The sequence below is a fragment of the Coenobita brevimanus genome, chromosome 90 (genome assembly GCF_032717465.1).
Source record: "Coenobita brevimanus isolate Jiangsu-jjx chromosome 90, ASM3271746v2, whole genome shotgun sequence".
Taxonomy (NCBI): Eukaryota; Metazoa; Arthropoda; class Malacostraca; order Decapoda; family Coenobitidae; genus Coenobita; species Coenobita brevimanus.
The window spans coordinates 35103694-35126933 of record NC_137043.1 but is presented as its reverse complement, the minus strand read 5'-3'; the positions used below and the strand labels follow the sequence as shown (position 1 = coordinate 35126933).

General features: G+C 42.7%; 1 protein-coding gene across 1 annotated transcript in view; it reads right to left on the bottom strand.

Moving 5' to 3' along the window:
- Positions 1-522: 522 nt before the first annotated feature.
- The window catches only part of LOC145411583 (putative fatty acyl-CoA reductase CG5065), a 91085-nt gene continuing 68367 nt past the window's right edge, over positions 523-23240 (bottom strand). Inside the window, exon 8 of the mRNA XM_080281595.1 lies at positions 523-1593. Within this exon, the coding sequence (XP_080137721.1) occupies positions 1437-1593 (157 nt within the window). The 3' untranslated portion in view covers positions 523-1436. The remainder of the gene's footprint in view (positions 1594-23240) is intronic.

Here is a 23240-nt window from a genome sequence, read left to right as displayed (position 1 = left end):
CAATAATTCATCATTTATTTTTCTATCCAGCTATTTTCACTTTATATTTTTTTTATAATCAACCTACAAGTACTGTATAATGCAGTCCAAAGGCCATTTGCTGAGGAGAAGCATCCAAGCATGGAATTTCTAAAGATCTTGCTTATGTACACAATAATCAATCATTTATTTTTCAACATCAGGCACTAGTTGCTTGTGTCTGTAAATGCCACAATTATGACTGGAACATCTCAGTGATGATATGAAATTATAATAATATAATTAGACCTGGTATGCAGTATGCAACATCCAGTAGTCACTTGCTGTCTAAACTGTCATGGATGATTTTCTCAACTAACACTGTCTTTTCATACAACTGTCACAGTTTCTTTTGCTTGACATTTCGTTGTGTCCCAATGTTCAATACTTTACTGAACAAACTACATATTTATTAAATTAAAGCAACACTTTCACATAGCACTGCTCTAACAAAATTATTATTTATTGACCAGTGCTAAAAAAAATGTCCATAAAGTCTCTTAATGGGATATTTTTTAATTATTAAAACAACTTTGGAAATGTGCCTAATGGCAACCACTAGCATATTTCTAGCACCTTCAAACACAGAGTTAATTGCTCCACAGTGTTTTCTAACTTCCAGAGTCCGTAATAACCAACACCCTACCAAATGTATGCGAGTTTCTCCTTGTGCAGCTGTAAAGCATGCAGAATACACTTGATGTTTCTTCTTGCTCACACTTATCAACATGCTTAAACTTACCACCAGTCATTCTACTTTTCCAATAAAAAGTTTATGTATATGGGAAAAAAAGGTCTCTCGTCTACTCTTCTTTCATTTTCAGCACACAACAACAGTAACAACAACGAAGGAATTACCTGGAATAGCGAGTAAGGGCAAATAACAAGGTTCTGGTCTAATGTTGGTGCTCCAGTCATCACAAGCAAGGTTGCCTGGATATCTCAAATACAAATGAAATCCAGGACCGTCCCTTAAAAAATAAAACAGTGATCCTGGACTGCCTGACTTGGAGGAATATCCCGCAATTCACTGGAGAATACCTCGTAAGATCAGCCAGAAGGGAGATCCTTTGGCCAACCAGAATAAAGAACCCAGTGCTCTTAACTGGAGAAATCTCACTGTCAAATAGAGGACATATGTTAAGGTTGATAAAACTGCAAGCTCCATGATTCTTCCTGGATGGAGGGGAGATCCTGTGTTCAACTGGAATGCACAATCCAGCACCCTTAACTAGGGTACTAGAGATGCCACAATCAACAAAATTAAATGTTCCAGGACTCTTGACTGGAATCGCTCCACAGAGGACGATTGACTTAGGAGTCCTACACTCGGCCGGTGACGCGGACATCCCACAGCTGACCAGGAGTGAAATGCAACTCTGATCTACCAGAATGGGGCATCGATTACCCACTAGCCCTCATATCCGGTTGATGAGTGGGAGGTAGGAGAGGAGGTGGAGGAGGAGCCGCAGGAGGCCGTTGAGGGAGGCACGGGCCCTCTTACTCTTGAGGGATAACAGTCGCCACAACACCAGCACTACAATTAGCCTCCAACCCTGCTGCACCCACCACATCCTACAGCCAGGGTGTCAGGTGAAAGGCAAAGGGAATGGCAATGAAAAAAGGAAATAAAAAATGAGAGAGAGAGAGAGAGAGAGAGAGAGAGAAGAGGGGGAACAGGAGGAAGAGAGGAAGGAAAGACAACATGGGGGAGAGAGAGAGAGAGAGAGAAAGAGAGAAGGGAGGAAACAGGAGGAAGAGAGGAAGGAAAGACAAAATATTAGTACAACAAAATTATACTTTAAAATTACCTACATTTCTCTAACATCAACTTAAATCAACAACTACCATTTACCATTACTTACTCTACTTTACCAGAAACATTAGTGGATATCTGGCAATATCTGAATAATATTAATCAACAGAACTTAATTTGTTACTTTAATATAAACAAAGTACTTCAGTTAGTTATTTTAATCTAAGTGCTCATACCTGCTATTTATGTGCACAAATGATCTTCATGTTATTATACTACTACTACTTAGTTTATTATTTAGATATAGATAACTTACAGCTATCATAAACCTACTGCTATTACTATGATGTATAATTACTCTTCTACTTATATGAAAAACATCTACAGTATACAGTACTTATTCTACTCTGCAAAGGAAATGTACATAAAAACAGGAAAAAGTACAGCTACAAAACCAAGAAAGAAAAGGACAGACTATGAAGTACTACATTAAACAAATTAAACCCTCTATTTACACCACAGAACAGCAAAACAAGAGGAAATTTACAGCTGAATGAAGAAGCGAATGTGAAATTATGAGTGACACAGGCGGCAAGAAATCTTACTCATACAGTTTTCGTGTTATTTACAGCTGAATGAAGAAGCGAATGTGAAATTATGAGTGACACAGGCGGCAAGAAATCTTAATCATACAGTTTTCGTGTTGTCTCCCTAGCACCTCTTTCGTTTCAATTTATATCTAAGCATGCTAATATTCTTCTGTATGCTGTGTATGCAAGCCATGTGGTCACTTGAGAGAGGTAGCTAAAATACATGAGAATATTTCTGAATGGACTGGAATTTGGAAGCTGTAACCAAAACACTAGAAAATATTATGTAACTGGAATGGAATGGAATTTAGAATCTAAATCCAAAGGCTATGCACTGTAACGAAATGGTGACAGGAAGTACAAAATGTATATGCAAGACACGAAGTTACAAAAAAAATACTGTAGTGTAATAAGAAAATTAAATACATATATATAAAGTTGGTCTAAAATGACCTTACAATATAAATGGTACTAGGATCACCGGAAAACATGCTCAGTGTAATGATCTCCGAGGCTGCGCACATCAATTAAACGGTTATTAAAAAACTATAAAGAAAATGATAGGAAATGCGAAGATAACAGTCTTGAACAGAGAAGGTCTTCAAGAAAAACTAATATTCTAAGTTGTACGGATGGAAAAAAGGGAGACAGAAAATAAACACAAGAATTAAGGCATAAAATACAGTAAATACTACCGAAAGGTAATATCAGAATTTGATTAAGGAAAGTCTCGCAAAAAGTGGTAGTATCTGGTAAAACAATCGTATTAATTTGTTGGGGAGATTTTAAAAAGGGGTGAGGGAAGGGGGGAGGGGAGAGAGAAATGGGGGTGTCTTACTTTGTTGGGGAACCACATATAACCTGTAAATATCAGGAAATAAAAATATGAACGGAGTAAATTTTAATACTGAAGTCATCCACTAAAGAAAGAAAAAAAAAACTAATACTGCAAAACATGCGTAAGATCATGCTACAGGAAAAAATATTCTTACTGCAAATTTTACACCATGCTACAGGAAAAAATATACTTACGACATAAATATATCTTAATACATGCCACAGACATACAACAGAAAGATATAGGGACCATCTGCATGCATATGGAACTACTTCTGTTAGTAAGAGAATAAAATATGAAAATACTGAGAGAGAGAGAGAGAGAGAGAGAGAGAGAGACTACAAGCAAAACCACTCACATTACAGCAGGGTTCAAAATAATTAGGGACGCAAAACACCAGCATCGCCATTTGTGATATGTGAGTACACACTAATAAATGATACTATGAAGCGTAATAATAAAATAAAAAATCATGCAAGGTGTCGTGTACGCAAGTTAGATTAATTGACTTATGTATCTACTATTCGGGTCGACGTCAATGGTATAAATAAAGGAGAAATATTATGTCAAACAGAAAGTCGGAAAGCAATGCCCAAAGCCTGCAGAATTCACGCCTTCCAAATAAGGTTAAGCAAAAAAACGAGTCTTGCTTTAATCCGTTTGGAATATATATATATATATATATATATATATATATACTGTATATTGTACTTTAACCTGACCTAGGCTTTTGTCCTTTTGTAGCTTACTGTATGTAACTCACTGGTATAAACAAAAAAATACTACGGCTCTACATTTTCCCATTGCACTTCTTCGTGACTAGCATCATATACTAGTGTTAATCTATTGCGACAACTCTGCATTCAGGATGGACGCGGCAATTGACGCCAAGTTAAAGTAAAGAGAATAAAGCAGATGGCATTGTTAGTGCATTTCCAGTCATCACCACCACCATATTTAGCCATCACCAAAACAATTATATCATCCTGTTTACCATTATTAGCAATATTAACATCTCACTACCACCACTACAATCATCACCACCACCACCACCACATTTCACCACCACCTCTATCACCGCTACCACCACCATCACTATATTTACAACCATCATCATCAATTATAACATCCTGTTTACCGTTATTATACCCTTATCGCATCACCACCACCACCTACCACCACCCTCACTATCACCACCAAATCCAACACCGCAATCAGTTACTTTTCTGCCTAAACTCTCTATCATGCCACCACCACATTCACAACGCGTATCACCACCACCATCATCACAACCACGAAAAACAGCAGCCATAAAAATCACCAAAACCTGTGCACTGTACTATGGGAAAAATTGGGAAGGGGGAGGAGGGAAGGGGAGGATTGTAAGGATGTGACAGAGGGGAGGTGGATTTAGGAGAGGGGCAAGGATGGTGGGGAAGGGTGTACTAAGGAAGAAAATAAGGGAGAGTTTGTGGGGAAGATGAAATGATGGGGTGAAAGGGGCAGCAGGGTGGGGGGTGGAAAAGATAAAATAAAAACTGAGAAAAGTGAAATAAAGAAATGGGAAAAAGATGAATTTAAAAAGACTGATGAAAAGACGGAACTGAAGAAACGACGGAATATAAATGCGGAAAATATAGAATAAAAAAAAATAGGAAAAGATAGGATAATAAAGACCTTGGAAGAGATATAATTAAAGACAGGAAAACATGGGAAAGACTGAATGAGGAAAAGAGACGGGAAGATTGTGAGAAGAGTTGGAATAAAGAAGGGATGAGAAATGAAAGGACAGAAACAGAATAAGGGAGAGGATAGAGGAAAGAGTGTAAGAGAATGAATAATATGTAGAAAATAGGTGAAAGTACGAAATGAGAGAGAGAGAGAGAGAGAGAGAGAGAGAGAGAGAGAGAGAGAGAGAGAGAGAGAGAGAGAGAGAGAGAGAGAGAGAGGTGGAGGGGAGTTTCTGGGAAGGATTGAAGGTTGCAGGGGGGGGGGGAGATTGGGAAAGATCGAATGTAGTAAAAAATACCGGAAAAAAAAAAAAAAAAAAAAGGAGGTACAAGGGAGAGCATGAATGGAACAGACGGAGAGGAAGTAAAATGACAGACCAGAATGGGTAGAGGAAGAGAAGGGATGGAATGAATTAAGAAAGGAATGGAAGGAATGAACCAAGAGAGAATGGAATGGAGGGAAGAGATTGAAAGAAACAAGAGTGGACTGAGACAAAAGAAGGTTTGATATGGACACAAACAACTGAGAGAATTAAAAAAAGAAAAAAATGGACTGGGAGACAGGAATGGAAGCTGATGTGAGGGGAGGGATGGAATGAATAGGAGAGTGGAAGGAGAGCTGGGTTAAAGTGCGTAGCATGGAATGTGTAGGAGTGGAATGCAAGATGATGCGAGGTGTGAGGTGGAATTAGGATAAGTGGAAACAGGAAATACTGTGTGTGTGTGTGTGTGTGTGTGTGTGTGTGTGTGTGTGTGTGTGTGTGTGTGTGTGTGTGTGTGTGTGTGTGTGTGTGTGTGTGTGTGTGTGTGTGTGTGTGTGTGTGTGTGTGTGTGTGTGTGTGTGTGTGTGTGTGTGAGAGAGAGAGAGAGAGAGAGAGAGAGAATCAGAGAAGGGGCAAGGTTGAGGGGAGAGGGCCGAAAAAAGCGGTTACGCGCTGGATCCGACCGTGGTATAGACTGGTTATGGAAGGTAGGCAGGAAGGAAGGAAGGAAGGAAATAGGACAAAAAAAAAAATGATACGAGAGGAAAAGGAAAGATATTAATGGAGATGGTGACATGAGAGGAGAGGAGAGGAGAGGAGAGGAGAGAGAGAGAGGAGGAGAGGAGAGGAGAAGGAAGTAAAGATGACATGATATATGAAATGTGCAGTATATAGTAGAGTAAAAGAGAAGACAGTAGGTTACAGTGGAGTAGAGAGGAGGGGAGGATACGAAAGGTGAGAGAGAGGAGGAGAGGAGAGGAGAGGGAAGTAAAGATGACATGATATATGAAATGTGCAGTGAATAGTAAAAGAGAAGACAGTAGGTTACAGTGGAGTAGAGAGGAGGGGAGGATACGAAAGGTGAGAGAGAGAGAGAGAGAGAGAGAGAGAGAGAGAGAGAGAGAGAGAGAGAGAGAGAGAGAGAGAGAGAGAGGTGGATTCAATGACTGGGAAGAATTATTCTTGAGTTGGAAATTGGAGGAGAAGAGAGGGAGAGTGATAAGGACGGAGAGAAGGAGGGGGAAGGGGGAATGGAAGAAAAGAAGGGCAACGACAGGGAGTGAACGACTGAATTACTGAAGTGGTCAGTAGTAAGGAAGGAAGGATTCTGAAGTAGGGAAGGGGGAAGGGCGAAGAAGAAGAGGAGAGGACAGGAGAGGAGGGTAAGAATGCGGAAGAAAATTCTGCGTTGGGGAAAGTTGGAGGAAAGACAAATGAAGTAAGGTGAGCTGGAGGAGTAAATTTTAAAAGGACTCGAGATACGAGCGGGGAGGGAGGGAGTGAAGTACAGGAAGTACGAAGGAGTGAGGAAGAATGGCAATGGAAAGCTGAAAAACAAGAATGCAAGGCTGATATGAAGTAGAAAGGGGGAGTTAGGTGAGGGAGAATGAGAGAGGAATGAGGTGAGGAAGAATGGTGGGTGAAGACGAATGTTGTGGGTGATCACAAAAGCACTGTTCAGATGAAGGATGTGGGAAGAGAAGAAGGACGAAGGGGTCGAAAGGAAGGGGGACGACGAGAGGGCAAGAGGGAGACGGATGACGATGATGCTTACGAAAATAAAACGAAAACAAGGATACTGGTAGGATATGGGGAACGGAAAGGTGGATTATGATGGACAGTAAGCAGAGGCGGGTGGTGAGGACAGAGGTAAACAAAGGTACAAATGAAAGGAATGACCATAAAGGGGGGAGTTGGTACGGAGGGCATGAGACTCCCAGAGAGCTTTGAGTGGGGGTCGGAGGGGAAGGGGGCTGCAGGGAAAGGGACGGTAATGAGATGAGATGCTAATGACGATAGGGATATGTGTAAAGGAAATAAGACATGGGGTGGGGGAAGGAAGGCAAGAGAGGAGGGGCTCACAGAGAGACTGAGGGGGAGGGGCAGGGTGGAAATTAAAGACGATGATGATGTTATAGGTAAAGGAAAATGGTTTGACAGGGTGGGGAGGGGAGGAAGGCACGGGTAGGAGGGGGGGTAAGGGACTCACAGAGAGGTTTGAGGGGGGACCAGGAGGGGCGACGGAGGGGACGGCGAAGGTGAAGAGTACGGGAGCCGCCAGCGCCGCCACACCAAGGACCCGGGTGGCCAGATGCATCCAGAACATCCTGCAAGTTTCAGTTTCACACCTGTTTCATCTCGCTTACATCCTGGTAGTTTAGTTTCACCTGTTTCAGCCAGTTTAAACCTGGTTCTGTCCCTTCTTCTGCCATTTACGCCCTGCTACTTCAGAGGGTCACCTGTTTTATCCTGCTTACGCCTGGTTTTTGTCTCCGCTTCAGCCATTTACAACCTGCTAGTTCAGTGTCGCCTCTTTCATCCTAATTACACCTGGCTTTGTCCCGGTTTCATCCAGTATACATCCACCTTGTTTCACCTGTTTCATCCAGCTTACTTCCTGTTCATTTACTTTCACTTGCTTCATCCTTGCTTACACCTGGGTTTTAGTCTGTTTCACCTAACTTCATCTCCTGCAACATCTCAATATATCACCCGTTGCTTCACCCGTTTCATTAAGTCATCACCTGATTTTGTCTAGTTCACGTCAAAATATTACCTACTGTGGCGATGACACGTATTCCCCCACTCATCTGACTCAGGAAGTCCCTAGATGCCTCAGTGCAAAACATCCGGTTGCTTACTCGTACCTCTCGTCTGGACCCGTTTCAGTTTCTTTCACCCCACAAGACCTGCTTTAGTCTCTGTTTCACATCGCCTCGTCCTTTATTTATCTCTGTTTCAAATTAATTTCGTCTCCGCTGTACGTCATCAGTTCCCCCGTTGTCTTTCACCACCGTTTCGTTTCCATCACTTGTTTCGCCTTGATTCGTCACTTTCACGTCAAAATATCATCTGTCTCAGGTTTCGTCCAATTCCCCTCTTCCATCTCATTTCGACCTATTCTTAAATGTTTCATCAGTGTTCGTCTCTGCCACCTGGACGTCAAAGTTTTTCATCCGTCTCATCTGTCCTGTTCCTTTCATCTGTTTACTGTTGTACATTTGCCGTATGTATATCCTTTTTTGTAGTTTTCCAGTCTCTCTCTCTCTCTCTCCTTTTCGAGCTGAAGGGGCTAGATACAGCCTCCTTTAACTCCTTTTCTACTACGGTTCTTTTTTAAGTTTAACATCATTCTGGGAGCAGCAATGACGATAACAAAAATATATAATAACAAGAGTAACAATATAAAAAAAAATAATAACAATAATAATAATAATAATAATGATAATAATAATAATAATACATCATCATCATCATAATGAAGGAGTTAAATATCAACACACGAATAACGTTAAAAAATACTTCGCTTAACCACACCTCGTAAGCATCATGTTCACCTTCAACCTATTTCCTACAGTGTGTGTGTGTGTGTGTGTGTGTGTGTGTGTGTGTGTGTGTGTGTGAGGATGATGATGATGATGAGGGGGTGGAGGATGGATATACAAACGTGTAGGTCGCGAAGAATAAGTTGAATCATGATAATATATGTAGTTTCATGGTCTGGGTATAATTCATCTATTAGTATCAGTAGGCTTACCAGTAGCGAAAACGAGAGAGAGAGAGAGAGAGAGAGAGAGAGAGAGAGAGAGAGAGAGAGAGACTTGCATCTTTTGACAAATACGAGATTTCATGGATGACAGGAAATGCAGACACGCTAGTCTGGGGAAAAAAAAAAAAAAAAAAAAAGCTATTTTTTTCAATCTGAGCCTTCCAATTCCTGTATTACTAAGGAAAAAAAAAGAGAAAAACCTGAAGCGTCCACTGGCAAAAAGGAAAACAGGAAATAAAAGAATATTCACTTTTTGTCTCTCGTCCCATCTTGCGACTCAGGCAATATCGACGTTCAGTGAAATATCGGCGAGCTAATCACCTGACCTCCAGTAAATCTCTCCACTCAGTCCAAGATGGCAATTTCCTAGTCTACACGTAATTCTCGGCCTGTTCAAACTTATTTTTTAATGTACACCTAATCCAGTCATTTCAAAGCTATTTTCCTCATCAATCTTGCAATCTTTTATCACTTACCAATGGTCTAGTTGATTCACGACTATTTACCGGCATCTCATCCACAGCTAATCCTACCGTCAGTCGAACATTATTAGTAAGTCCAAGGCTAATTTTTCTTCATCGACATCTACTCTTCAAACAGTTCAAAGCTGTTTACCTAATCAATATGCAATCTTTTATCAGTCCCCAGGGCCTCGCCGATTTATAGCTATTTACCTTACCTATAGCTATTTTTGCAAGCCAGTCCGAGGTTTATTCTCACCCATCAACCAATTCTCAGTATGTTCATATTGTTTTCCATTACAGCTAATTCTCCAAGCCTACCCTAATCAGCATCCAATCATCCCAATCCCACCTCAACTCCATCTCATTTGTCATTTCAAACCTTATTCCTACCTATGAAGATGCGGTGAGAAGCTACCTGTCTCTTATAATTTTTCGTTGTTTCTTAAAACCACTGTACCTTTGAAATCCACTCGTTTTCGCTCACCAGACACCTGACAACCCCTTCACCACGACTGCGTACGAGTGAGTGAGTCAGTCCCGGTAGTCAGATGATTTTATACAGCCCAGGGAAGGATGTAACCCGCGCGCTTGTATAAAGGATGAAAAACCATTCCAGTCTCTCTCTCTCTCTCTCTCTCCGGAAGCTGATAGACGATTTGTATATAATTTTGGGAATGGGTTCTCGTACTCACTGGGCTAAGTTACTACAGCCACTAATAACAGCACTAGCCAATCATCCTAATCATCTCTCTCCTCCATTTATATCCAAGTCATGTACATCTTTCTTTCATTTACTACTTTCATTCCGGTTACTGGCAATTTTGTATGCATGGGCTTCTCACACGCTTCAATTCGCTACTCGTTTGTCTTTCCATTCATCCTAACTTCTTTCCCTTCATTCATTACAATATAATTCAACTTTTATCTAGCTGCCAAAGGACAATTTTATGCATTTTAGGGGTAAAGGATCTCTCGGTTTCACTACTAATCCCAAATCACCAAATCATCCGAATCGTCTCTCTCCTTTATTCGTTTTTAGGTCACGTATATCTTTCAGTCACCACTCTGATTCTGGCGACTAACAGATAATATAATACGAGTACAAGGTAGGATCTCTCGTACTCACTATTACTCGAACTCACCAATCACCCGAACCATATGTGGGTCATACGGGTCTTGATTCAACCTTCAGTCTATCAAGGTGAAATATTCTAATAACCTTGTGACACAGACCTTTAGTGAAAGCTGCCGGGAATATGGTTGAAACATGAATTGCCTGTCAGATAATAGTAATTCTTCCCTCCCTTCCTTTCCCATTTGCTTCCTTATTCTTTATTTGTCTTCCTTCCGTACTTCCCTCTCCCATAAATGGTTTCTCTTAGTTTCTCCTCTCCTTCCTTCTCGTAAATTTTCTCCTATTTTTTCTCTCCCACGATTACATCCTTTACATTCCTTCCTTCCCCTCACATATCTCTTCCTTTATTCTTTAGCTTCCCTCCCTTTTACTGCATCCCTAATTAATTCTTTTCCAATCTTTCACAATTCGCTTCCCTTATCTCAGATACTCTTTCCTCTCCTTTCCCTCTTCTTCCTGTATCTCAGAAATAACCTTGTTCTTTCCTTTCCTTTCTCACTTCTCTTATTCTTCGCTTCATATATCCCTTCTTTAACATTCCTTCCTCCTTATACACCTCACTTCCAGTTTTTTCCCTGTTTCCTCTTTTTCAAACCTCTATCTTCTAAAATCCTACTTCTACATCATTCTTAATTATCTCTTCCTTCACATACTCCATCCTTGCACACTTCCTCTTCTAGTCTGTTCTTCCTTTTCCCTCTCCTTCTACTCCCTTTTCCACTAATATCTATTAACTCCACCCAACAAATTTTCTTTGATTTATTCCCATTCACATTTCTCTTCACTTTTCTTCTAAATTCCTCCCCTTTCCACTCTTCTTTCATCTCCCTCCCATTCAGTCAAAACTCATTAACATCCACGGAAACATTTCACTTATTATTCTTAATAGACGATTACATTCAGAATAGGACGAGTTTTTCTATCTGGAGAGGTTAAATACAGACCCTTAAGTTCTAAATATCTTTTCTAGGATGAATGAAATCGTCTGAGGGTAGGAAGAATAAGATAAAATTGACGTTCTAGGACTCAAGGAATTAACGCCAAAACCCATTCTCGTCCTATGTTTACTCTCTCTCTCTCTTTCTCTTAATTACCACTTCCATTCCCTTTCAACAGCCTTCTCCTTAATCCCCCCCCCCCACATCCTTCCCTTCAAACTTTCCTTCCCTCCAGTCATCCTCCCTTACCACACCCCTTCTCCCTATTTACACACACACACACACACACACACACACACACACATACATTTTCTGCTAGCTAACCATCATCAACTTACAATAATTGACTGGAGATGGAGAACAGAAGGACGAAGGAGACAGAGAAAAGATAAAACACACACACACACACACACACACACACACACACACACACACACACACACACACACACACACACACCTAATACTTATCAACCTACAATATATACTTCAGGAGACAAGGAAACAAAAGGGAAGAGGAACAGCTAAGAGAAAAAAGAAAAGAAAAAAAAGGGAGAAACAAACACAAAAAAGACAACCACCTTCACCTCCTCCACTCTGCCTCTCTTCTATTACAAATTATTTTCATTGTAACTTATTCCCTCCACTTCCTTTTCCTTCTTCAAAATCTTTCACATACTTCAAATTTTGCTATCCACCTTGACTCCCAATAGCCTCCCTCCCTCCCTCCCTCCCTCCCTCCCTCCCTCCCTCTCTCTCTCTCTCTCTCCTTTTTTTCTAACTATCCATCTACCTTCTTCCAATTCAATCCTTCTATGACGATTATTTCACTCTATCTATACTTCCCCTCTCTCCCTTCATCCCACCTTTCCATCTAGTTTTCCCTCCCTCTCATCCTGCCATTCATTTCCTTCCATCTACCTTTCTTTTTTCCCTCCATTTAAATTTATCCTTCCTTTCCTGCCTCCGTATAGACATCTCTTCCTTCCTCCCTCCATCTAACCATTTCTCCCTCCATCTAATCATCCTTTCTTTTCTTTTCTCTCTCCTCATCATCTAACATCACCCTTAACTCTCCTTCACCTCCACCACCTAGCTTCTTTACCTTCTTTCCCTCCCTCCAACACTCCCGTATTAATTTCCACCTATTATTTTTCACCATCTAACCTCTCCTTCCATCCCTCCATGATACCTTCCCTTCTTTCCTTCCTCTATCTAACCTTCCCACCATCGAACTCCCTCCCTTCCTGCCATCCTCACAGCCATCCCTCCATCAATCTCCCTTCTCTCCTTCTCTTCACCTAACCTTCCCTCTAAACTGTGTGTGTTTACCTCCGAGGCTGATGTGTGTTGGGTCAATATATATAAACCTTGAGATGGTGTGTTGGGAAAAGAGGGAGGAGGAGGAGGAGGAGGAGGAGGAGGAGGAGGAACTAAAACATGACTGATATAACCAAGCTAAGTGACAGCAAAGGTCAGGTAAGAAATGCAAGGGGGCGGAAAGGATATGTGAATGATGAATATTGGCAGTGTAACAAAAGCAAGGTCGGACATAAGAAAAAAGAGGAGGAGGAGGAGGAGGAAGGGGAGGACTGATGAAAATTAAAATCAGTTACAATGTAGGCCACAAAATGAAAAAGGGGAGGAGGAAGAGGAAAACGCCGAATAAAAGAAGCACAAGGTAAAGAAGAAATACAATCATTTAAGTAAAGAAAACTGACCGAGCCGAGTAACAAGGTAACTCGAAGAGGAGGTGAAGGATGAGAAGAAAAAGAAAAGATGAACAGGAGGAAAAGAAATGTTAAAAAGGAGGAGATTAAAGACAGCCAACACTTTGAGGGGAATGCAAAATGGTCTCCAGACCTCGACAGTACAAGGATATATTTCTGTGTTTTACGGTGATCCATAAATTCCTATAGAAGACCTAAACTGGGAGATAGAGAGAGAGAGAGAGAGAGAGAGAGAGAGAGAGAGAGAGAGAGAGAGAGAGAGAGAGAATTACACACCCAATGAACTATGTGCCAAGTTTGAAAAGAAGCGGTGAGGGCCTGAAGGAATGGCGCCAAACTGAATATGACTGAAAGAGCAATAAAACAGATCAAAATTACAAGTCTCCGCCATAGCATAGAGGGCAAAATAAGACGAGCAGAAAAAGACAATAATTATAAGAGATGGAACTACAAGATGAGGAGGAGGAGGAAGAATAAAGAGACGGAAGTGGAACAAGGAAGTACAAAAGAAATTGCCTAGTACAAAGGCCGCTTGTGTAAAAAGAAGCAACAGGTGGGAAAAAAATGTGAAGCAAAAAGTTACCTAGATCGGTGCTGTTCCTACCTGAGAGAGAGAGAGAGAGAGAAATATCACCAGATTTAAAACCTAGCTATCCTCTTATATTAATACAGCAGTAATTTAAGAGTAAGAAATTTCGCCTCCTCAGTAACCCCCCAAACGTAAAGGTTTAAAGACTGCAACTCCTTCTTTCCCCTCTCCGTCACTTCTCTATTCTCTCTCTCTCTCTCTCTCGTTTCTATAACAAAGCACCAGTGAAACACACATCATACGAAAATCTTTTAAGTATTACACATATAAATAAGGAAATACATATTCCACCCTTAGCAGCAGTGGTTCGAGTTTGTAGTATTGGTAGTTTCATTTAAATACTACTTTCAACCATTCTGAAAAAATTTCCTTCATTCCTACTTGGCATATCTTCAATATATTTCCCAGTATCTGTAAGGCAGTTTATTGGAAGGTCTGGGTTGGGGAGAGCCTTCTGCTTTGTTGTCATGTAATTACGTTCCATAATTAGAAGGTAAGTCTTTAGTGTTAAAGCCAGAACACTTAGAAAGGACCTGGGAGTCTGCATCTCTCTCTCTCTTCTCTCTTTCGTCCCCGTCACGTGTGAATTACGACAGACGATGAGCGTGAAGTGTCCCCAGAATTAAACACTGAAGACCCACTGACCATGTTCCACCCACGAGGGGGAAATGAAGGTCGTGGGAAAAGGGGAAGTGAGAGACAGGAAAGGGGGAGGGGAGGGCAGGGGGAAAGGAAGTTAAATGGAGGGGAGGGAGGATAGAGAATAATAAAGGAAAAATGAGGGGAGTGAGGGGGATGTGAGGGATGCAGATGGAAGGGTAAGGTAGGAAGGAAGGATGGAATGGAGAAGGAGGATAGCAAGAGGAGGCTGGGAGGAAGAGAGTGGACAGTGAAGGAAGGCATGGAGGAAAAAAGGGAATAGTGACGGAGGGAAGAGAGGGGACAGCGAAGAGAGAAGTGAGTGGGAGGAGAGGGAGGGTGAGGGCGTGTGAAGAGGGTAAGGGGTAGTGATGACAGAGTGGGGTGAGGTAGGAAAGGGACTAGGAAAATAACTGGAGAGTGAAAGATAAAGTACGAGGAAGCGCGACGAGAAAGATGGAGGGGGGGCAGGGGGTGGAGAGGGAGTGTGGGAGAGTGGGATTTGTGGAAATGGAAATGAGTCACAAGCAGGAAGGTGGATGAGTCAAAGTGTGTGTGTGTGTGTGTGTGTGTGTGTGTGTGTGTGTGTGTGTGTGTGTGTGTGTGAGAGAGAGAGAGAGAGAGAGAGAGAGAGAGAGAGAGAGAGAGTGGTGGAAGGAGATGGGGAAGGGGAGAGGATTCAAGAAGCTATCATAGGAAATAAGTGGTGGTTAAAGACGGCAGGTAAGACACAGGGGGGCAGAGGACTGTGAGGTATGAGGGAGGCAAGGTGGGAGCATGGGTGTACGGTGGGGGAAAGAGAGGCCAGGGGGTAGAGTGGAGGAGGAAAGGGGGAAGGGGTCATGGAGGTAGTAGGTGTGAGGAGGGGGGGACAAGGCCGCAGCTCATCCTTGCCCAGTAATGAGCAGTGGTGGTGGCGGTGTCTCAAGCCCCGTCACTTTCACCACTTACGAAGCTCACTCCATCATACTCTCCTCCCTTCCCACCCTCTCAACTTCCTTCCCCTTTCCTCCTTTCCTAATCTCCCCCCTTCCATACCCTTTTCTCTCCTTCCCTTCCCCTTTCCTACCCTACCCTCTCCTCTCCTCTCTTCCCTTCCTTCCCTTTCCTCCATCCCTCTCCTTCCCTCACCTAACATCATCTTTCCCCTCTCTTAGGGCCCCCTCTCCTCTATCTTCATATATTCCCTCCCCTCCCCTTTATCCCTCCCTTTCCCTCCTGCACTCGTTAACGTACTCCCTCTCTCCCTGCTGTCTACGATCTCTCCCCACCTTTCATTTTCTCTTTTCCTTTCTACTTTATCCACGTCCCCTATACTCTCCCTTTCTCCCCTCATTTCGCCACCATTTCCCTCTCCTGTTCCCCTCTTCCTTCCTGTCCTTCTTTAACCTCGTCTTCGTCCCCACTCTTTCTGTTCCTCTATGACCCATTTTCCCCTTCCAACCTTCTTCCACTCCCGTCACATCTCTCCTTACCTTCTCAATCTCTTTCATGTACTTCCTTTCCCCTTACACCACTCTACCTTTCTCCCACCCCTCACTTCTCCTACAGTTCTTTCCCTGTCTCCTCTCTCTTCACCAATCACTTTCCCCTTTACTTTTGCTGTCCCTTCCCCCATCCTCTCTTTTCTCCTGCACCTTCTCCCTCTCCTCTCCTGCCCTCTTTTCTCTCTCTCTCCTCCCTCTTATCTACCTCCTCTTTCTTCCTCCCCTGTTATTTACTCATTCCTCCTTTCTCTCTCTTCCCTCTCATCTACAAACTTTTTTTTTCCTCTTCCATCCAACTCCCCTCCGTTAAGTGAAATCTCAACGGATGATCCATACAAGAAATGGCTCCATTACCAGTTTTACTTCCTGACTCTCTCTCTCTCTCTCTCCACCTACCATTTTTTTAAATTACCAATCAACCTCTGTACCCGTCTGCTTGCTCACCCATGCATATTTACCTTTCCACCTGCCTAACTGATTATTGACTTACTGTATCCTTGTCTATCACTACACCTATTCACTATTTTCTCTCCTTATCCTTCTAACTATTCCTTCATTTGCTGTCTATCCCACGCGTAAGCCTACTTCCAGACGTTTTCTATTTTTAACCCACTCTTATAATACATATGTTTTCTTTGTTTCTGGATCTCACCTCAACCAATGTTTAAGCGGAAAAAAAGCTGGAATGATGATGATGGTGATGATAATGATCACGATGATGGTGGTGGTGACGACGGCGATGATTACTATGATTATTACTACTATATGATTATTACTATTATTCCTATTGTTTTTTTTTATCACCATCATTGCTGTTACTGCATTATGATATTGACTCATACCTTTCTAATTAATTACCTATCCCCTACCTAAGTTTGTCGCACCACCCCATTGTTTTTACCTTACTCTTAATACTTGCTTCACAGACTTTCACAACGAGAATGTCCCTCAAGCATAACAAAATCGCACAGTGACATAAAAGAAAAAGACGTCACTTTACTGAAGCAATTAGCTATCTATCCTACCTATTCCTCGCCTCCTTTTCCTGATTCCCTTCTCACTGTCCCTCTGTATACCTACCTCATACTGATTACCTCTTTCCCAAGCCTGCCTCTCCAACCGTATTTTCCTTTCCCCAATCCTATCTACCTCTTCCTCAAGCCTGCCTCTAAACTCCTATTTTCTTTTCCTCATCCTGTGTACTTGCCTATCTCCTACCTTCCTATTCAATTACTCCTCTCCTTGTGCCTCTGTAACTTTGCCTTTCCAGCTACCTACCTCAATCCTACCTGAACCCCCTTCTATCTGCCTGTCTATCCTTTCCCTTAATACTCACTCCCCTTCTCCATTTTCTGTTTTCTTACCTGACCATCTGCCTACCTCCTGCCTAACCCCTCCCCCCTGCATGCTTGCCTAACTCTCTGGTGTCACGCGTGTTGGCAGGTGAGGCAGGAAGTGAAGCAGGCAAGGATACGCCGGCCTCGCTTGACCTACTCCTCTACCTCTACCACCACCACCACCACCACCACATACTAGGCACCACAATTACTGCCACACTAGCACGCATAAAAAATCAACGCAAGCTTGCAACACAACACCGCTATTAGCACGTATCACAACACCACACTCGCACCTTCACCACCAACACTACCCAACACCGCTATTAGCACGTATCACAACACCACACTCGCACCTTCACCACCAACACTACCCACCACAATTACCACCAAACTAGCATGCATCACACCACGCTAGCACGCATCATTACATCAACACAAAGCATCACACCACACCACACTAGCACACATCTTCACCATATTCATCATCCTCGTAATATCATAAAACTACCACCACCAAATAACCACCCATCAACCACCTCTACCACCACCATACAACCACTCACCGACCACACCACTACCACCATCCCCGCCACACAACCACACCAACACCATTTACCACAACTACCACAGCCATCCACCATCATCACCACCACTAACCACAACTGCCACACTACACCACCCACCACGACTACCACCTCAGCACTAACACCACAACCACCACTGCCAAAAACGCAACTCTCACGTCTACCATGACACAACCACCACCATTACACCGCCACCACACTAACTCTCACCACCAACATATCATCGCATCTCCACCATTGTCACTATACCACACTACACACACACACCAATCCCACATCACATCATCTCACCACTCTCAAGCCCCACTCTCCCTCAACCCCCATCCTCCTCCAGCCTTGCTTCATCTCATCAACCTTGCCTCACCAGTCTGCCTTACACCTTGCTCGTCTCACTCTGCCTAACCTTGTATTATCACTGACTAATTAACAACCTTGCTGTATCATCATCATTACTCATTTCACCCCTTTGTCTCACTCTTCCTCGTCCACTATCTCACACTGCCTAACCCACTTCTTAACTATGCATCACTCTTATCCACTACAAGCTACACCACTCTCTCAAAACTACTTTACACTCTTCCCAGTCCACTACATTAACCCAGTCATCACCACGCCTCAGTCTTCCTACACCACTACCATCATTCTCTTTAACCCACTTCCTAACCCTGTCTCATTCTACCCAATCCATTACATCACGCTCCCCAACCTACAACACTGCACTATCATCACCCACCCTCACTCCTCCCAGTTTATTCTCTCACCCTGCCACACTGCATACTGCGCTATCACTGCCCCATCTTACCCTACCCAACCCATACACAGCCCCGTCTTCTCACTGCCCTATCGTACCCTACCCAACCCATACACAGCCCCGTCTTCTCATTGCCCTATCTTACCCTACCCAACCCATACACAGCCCCGTCTTCTCATTGCCCTATCTTACCCTACCCAACCCATACACAGCCCCGTCTTCTCATTGCCCTATCTTACCCTACCCAACCCATACACAGCCCCGTCTTCTCATTGCCCTATCTTACCCTACCCAACCTATACACAGCCCAGTCTTCACCCTGTTCCTCTCCCTTACTCAATTGTTCTCCCTGTTCTCACCCTGTCTCACTCTGTTTAACCCACTGTCCTGTCACCCTGCTTCACCCACACGAGTAAAGTCAGATGGAGTTAATAGAAGCGAGGACAAATGGTAAGATAAAAAAAAAAAAAAGCAAGACATTACAGGAGAGAGAGAGAGAGAGAGAGAGAGAGAGAGAGAGAGAGAGAGGTAGTGGGTCTGGTTTTTGCTTGGGAGGGTGTGCAGTACTGGGGGGTGGGGTGGAGGGGGGGTAAAGAAAAGAAAGCGAGAGTGACTGGAGGAAGTACAGTAGACAGGGGAGGGAATATGTAGGGAGAAAGAGAAAACGAGAAAGATGGAGGGGAGGACACACAAGAAAGGGACAGTGAATGACGGAGGGAGGAGATGGTAAAGAAAATGAAAGGGAAAGTAAATTGGAGAGAGAGAGAGAGAGAGAGAGAGAGAGAGAGAGAGAGAGAGAGAATAAATGCGGGAGAAAATAAAAGTGAGAGGGTGTGAGTGTGAGCGAGTGCTTGAGGCGTGTAAGCAAGTGTTCATCATTCCCCCCCAGTGCTTGCGTCAGTGAGTGGACCAGTGTGCACGAGTGGCCGAGTCTCCCTTTTATTACCCACGCATGACGGGGGACCACACTGCATGACCACTCGGCCGCAGGAATGAACATTTATCTAGTACAAAACTTAAACTAAATTTTTCTCAAACACATTCTACAATATTTTTTTTTTTCTGGTTATAATAATAGGCCATCACCTACGAGGGAAACTAAACTATCCACAAAAGCAACGTCTATTACGAACATTTTTTTTCTACCCATACAGTCTAATACGGGCATCTTTCTATGGCCATTATATTATCTTAACCCCTTCACTATGCGGGGTATCTCCTTAAGATGACCAAAGTCCTCAGGTGATAAAATAATAAATACATAGAACACTAAGACATGAACGAAACTTCATACAGGCACTCGTTGGTATTTTCGTGTATCATATCATCTAGACGACTCCAGTACTATCGGGGTCTCTCCTAAGTAAAAATTAAGTATAAGTAATAAGACTACTGCGAAGACAGATATTCGGCTCCTCTCCACACACACACACACATATGTAAGAGGAGCTCCTGAAGTGGGTCCAAATCGAGTCAAAGCTGTTCTATCCTCATTATTAACAATCTATCCTAGTAGATGATCCATTGCAACAAGTGGAGATGCTGGGTGGGAGCGAGACAAGGGTTAGAGCTGGAAACGTTGGAGAAAATAAAGAATTCAGGCTGTAACTTATGTCTCTCCCTCACCCAACATCTCCAGTCTCTCCTACGTTGCATAAAATCCTCTGTTGGTAGCAAGTTACAAAACCTGATCACACTCAAGTGGCAAAGGTGTAGTAAGAGACCAAGGGAGACACACAGCAACCCCACATTCATCCACTGCCAAACATGAACTATACTCTCCATAACTACAATCGCTAATAACTGTAACTATCTCTCTATGAATAGCCAGACGCCTTAACCTCATATGGGGTGGCCACAAACAAAGCGCCTCCATGTCGCCCTCCTCCCAACTGTGGCCTCTATTTATGCTTTATTTTGGTTACTATCTTCGTATTAAATAAAACTGGATAAAAGGACAAAAATATGAAGCAACAGTAATCTGCTGTTATACATGAATTAAATTATTCTTAAGAATTATCCTAACTTCATAACAATGGGTTTCTTTTATATTCAATTAATCCCTTTGGTGGTACGAAAGACATGAAAAATGGCAACGAGAGAGAGAGAGAGAGAGACAGACAGACAGACAGACAGAATTACGCGAAAGCAGGACGGAGAAAGAGGTACTGTGGGTCAAAGACGAAGGCTCCAGGGTGGGTCAGAGGTCTAGGTTAAGGTCAAGCGTATGGCCCTGTGCTGAACTCTTCCCAGTCAAAATAATGAGTTTATATGACCGAATGAAGAGGAAGCAGCGAAGGGAGGGGAAATGGAGGAAGAAGGGATAGAAGTGAAGAATGAAGGGGGAGTGAAAAATGAAAGGAAAAAACTAAGAATGAAAGGAGGGAGGAATGAAGGGGAAAGTGACTAATGAAGGGGGAAGTGAGGAATGAAATGGAGGGAGTGAAGAAGGAAAAGGGGAAGTGACGTCTTGAACTAACCCTTTCAATCTATTCTTCCTCCCACTTGATGATTCCATTAGGCTTAGGAAGGAAATTTCGAACTGAGGTGTTAGTGAAAGCTTTATATAACCCCTCAAGTTTTAAACAATTCATCCAGCGTAAATATAATCGTCTTAAGGTAGCAAAATCAAAATCAAAACGTCATTGGAGAGGTCACAACTCGCCACCGCCACATGATTATATTCCTCTTTAGACAAATTCCTCGGAGTCGTTTGACAGGAAATTATACCACAAACAAATCGCCTCCATGTCGCCCGGTCCCCCGCCAATTCACTGACCTGCTCCCAGCTCACACTCCCCTCCCTCATATACCTCTCCACTCCATCCCTCCATCTCATCTTTGGCCTCCCTCTCCCTCCTCCACCTCACTCACATACACATTTTAATTTGGTTTAGTAGATAAGCTTTTGTTACGATACCAGTAGGTTTTGAAGATTTTACGTACGTCGAAAACAATTGATTTATTCATTTATTTATTTCGAATTAGGTATCAGATTAGGTTTTGACCGTGCAAAGGCATATGTCACTAGCATTGCTGATTACTTGTTTTATTTTCCTGTTGCTCGATCTTGCCAACTACCCTATAATGGAGGCACACTCGGTACTGATAATGATGATAAATGATGATGTTTATAAAAGAAGAAGAAGAAGAAGAAATAGAAGAAGAAAAGGAAGAAGAAGAAGGAGAAGGAGGAGGAGGAGGAAGGGGAAGAATTATGACGAAGACGATGATGATTTTGCTAATGCTGACAGTGATACGTTTTATATGATTCACTTAAATATAATTGCTTCTACAAAGATACAATTATCACCAATAATCAACACATATGTAAATCGTTTCTCAAGATGCTATGCGAGTTTGGTAGTATGCTGGAATGTCTGCTGACTGTTAATGTTATGAGGCTTATATCTAGTTAAAATATTACAAGGATGCATGGATGTTATTAGAAAAACTAGGAACCTTTTAGGATGTTTAGGGAGTGATTCACTGTTTCCTAGGTTAATAGAGAATGAGTGATAGCTATACCTGAGTGTGTGTGTGTGTGTGTGTAAACTAAAGGTATCCTTGGGTGTGTGCACGCGTGCGTTGCTGTGTGTACTTATTTGCTACAGGGGGTGTTGAAAGTAACCCCCCCCCTCCTTCCCTCCCTCCCCCCCTCTCTCTCTCTCTCGAAAATAACTCCCCCCTCCTTCCCTACCCCCCCCCTTCTCTCTCGACCTTGTGCCCGTCCTCACTCACTCACCCCAACACCAACACCAGCGCCTAACATTACGTCCTTTCTGCACGCGTCAGGCACCCCAATGTTTACCTTCGTTCAAACGGGTACACACGTACTGCTTTCGAATCATTGGACAAGGGCACGAAACGGCCATCAGATGTAACTTCTTCCGGTCCATGACAATTTTTTATCCTTGCCTTCTCCAAGCGATGTCACTCTGCTGATGCAAGACTTTTCAATCGGTTGAGGGTAGATACACCTTTCACAAGACTGCCAACACGCCAATGGAATGAAAGATGGTATCCACACATGTACAATACACTAATATGATTCTGTACAAATTGCCATGAAGGTAAATGAACAAACACAAAATATAGGCTTCCAAAATTTGCGTTTATAAGATCTGACGACTCCATATATATATATATATATATATATATATATATATATATTATATATATATTTTAATGAAAAAAGTCTTGGGCTATTGGCCCAAGCAATAACTGTGCCGAGCTTTGGGTGAAATAGTGAAGTAGAGGAATGGCGCCAAGCTGAAAAGAGCGTTTGGAAGAAAACAGACAGACAAGGAGAAAGTACATTATAATTCCATTCTCTATAACAGATCCCTCTTTAAGCTGAAGAGATTCGTCTAGAGATACCAGGAATAAAATAATAATAATAATAATAGGGCTGGAGTACATAAATACTGATAATCTCCATTCTCAGTTTCACAATGCAGTGCAACACGGATGTGCGCCTTCTTGCACTATACGCAACGCTGCTCATCTGCGCAACGCCGAAACCTGGTGGCACAGTGATGCAAGCTACGTTTACCTGGTCAAACAGGAAAGCTGCAACATGATTGGCAGTACGCGGAGCTTCCCGACGTTCTGATTGGC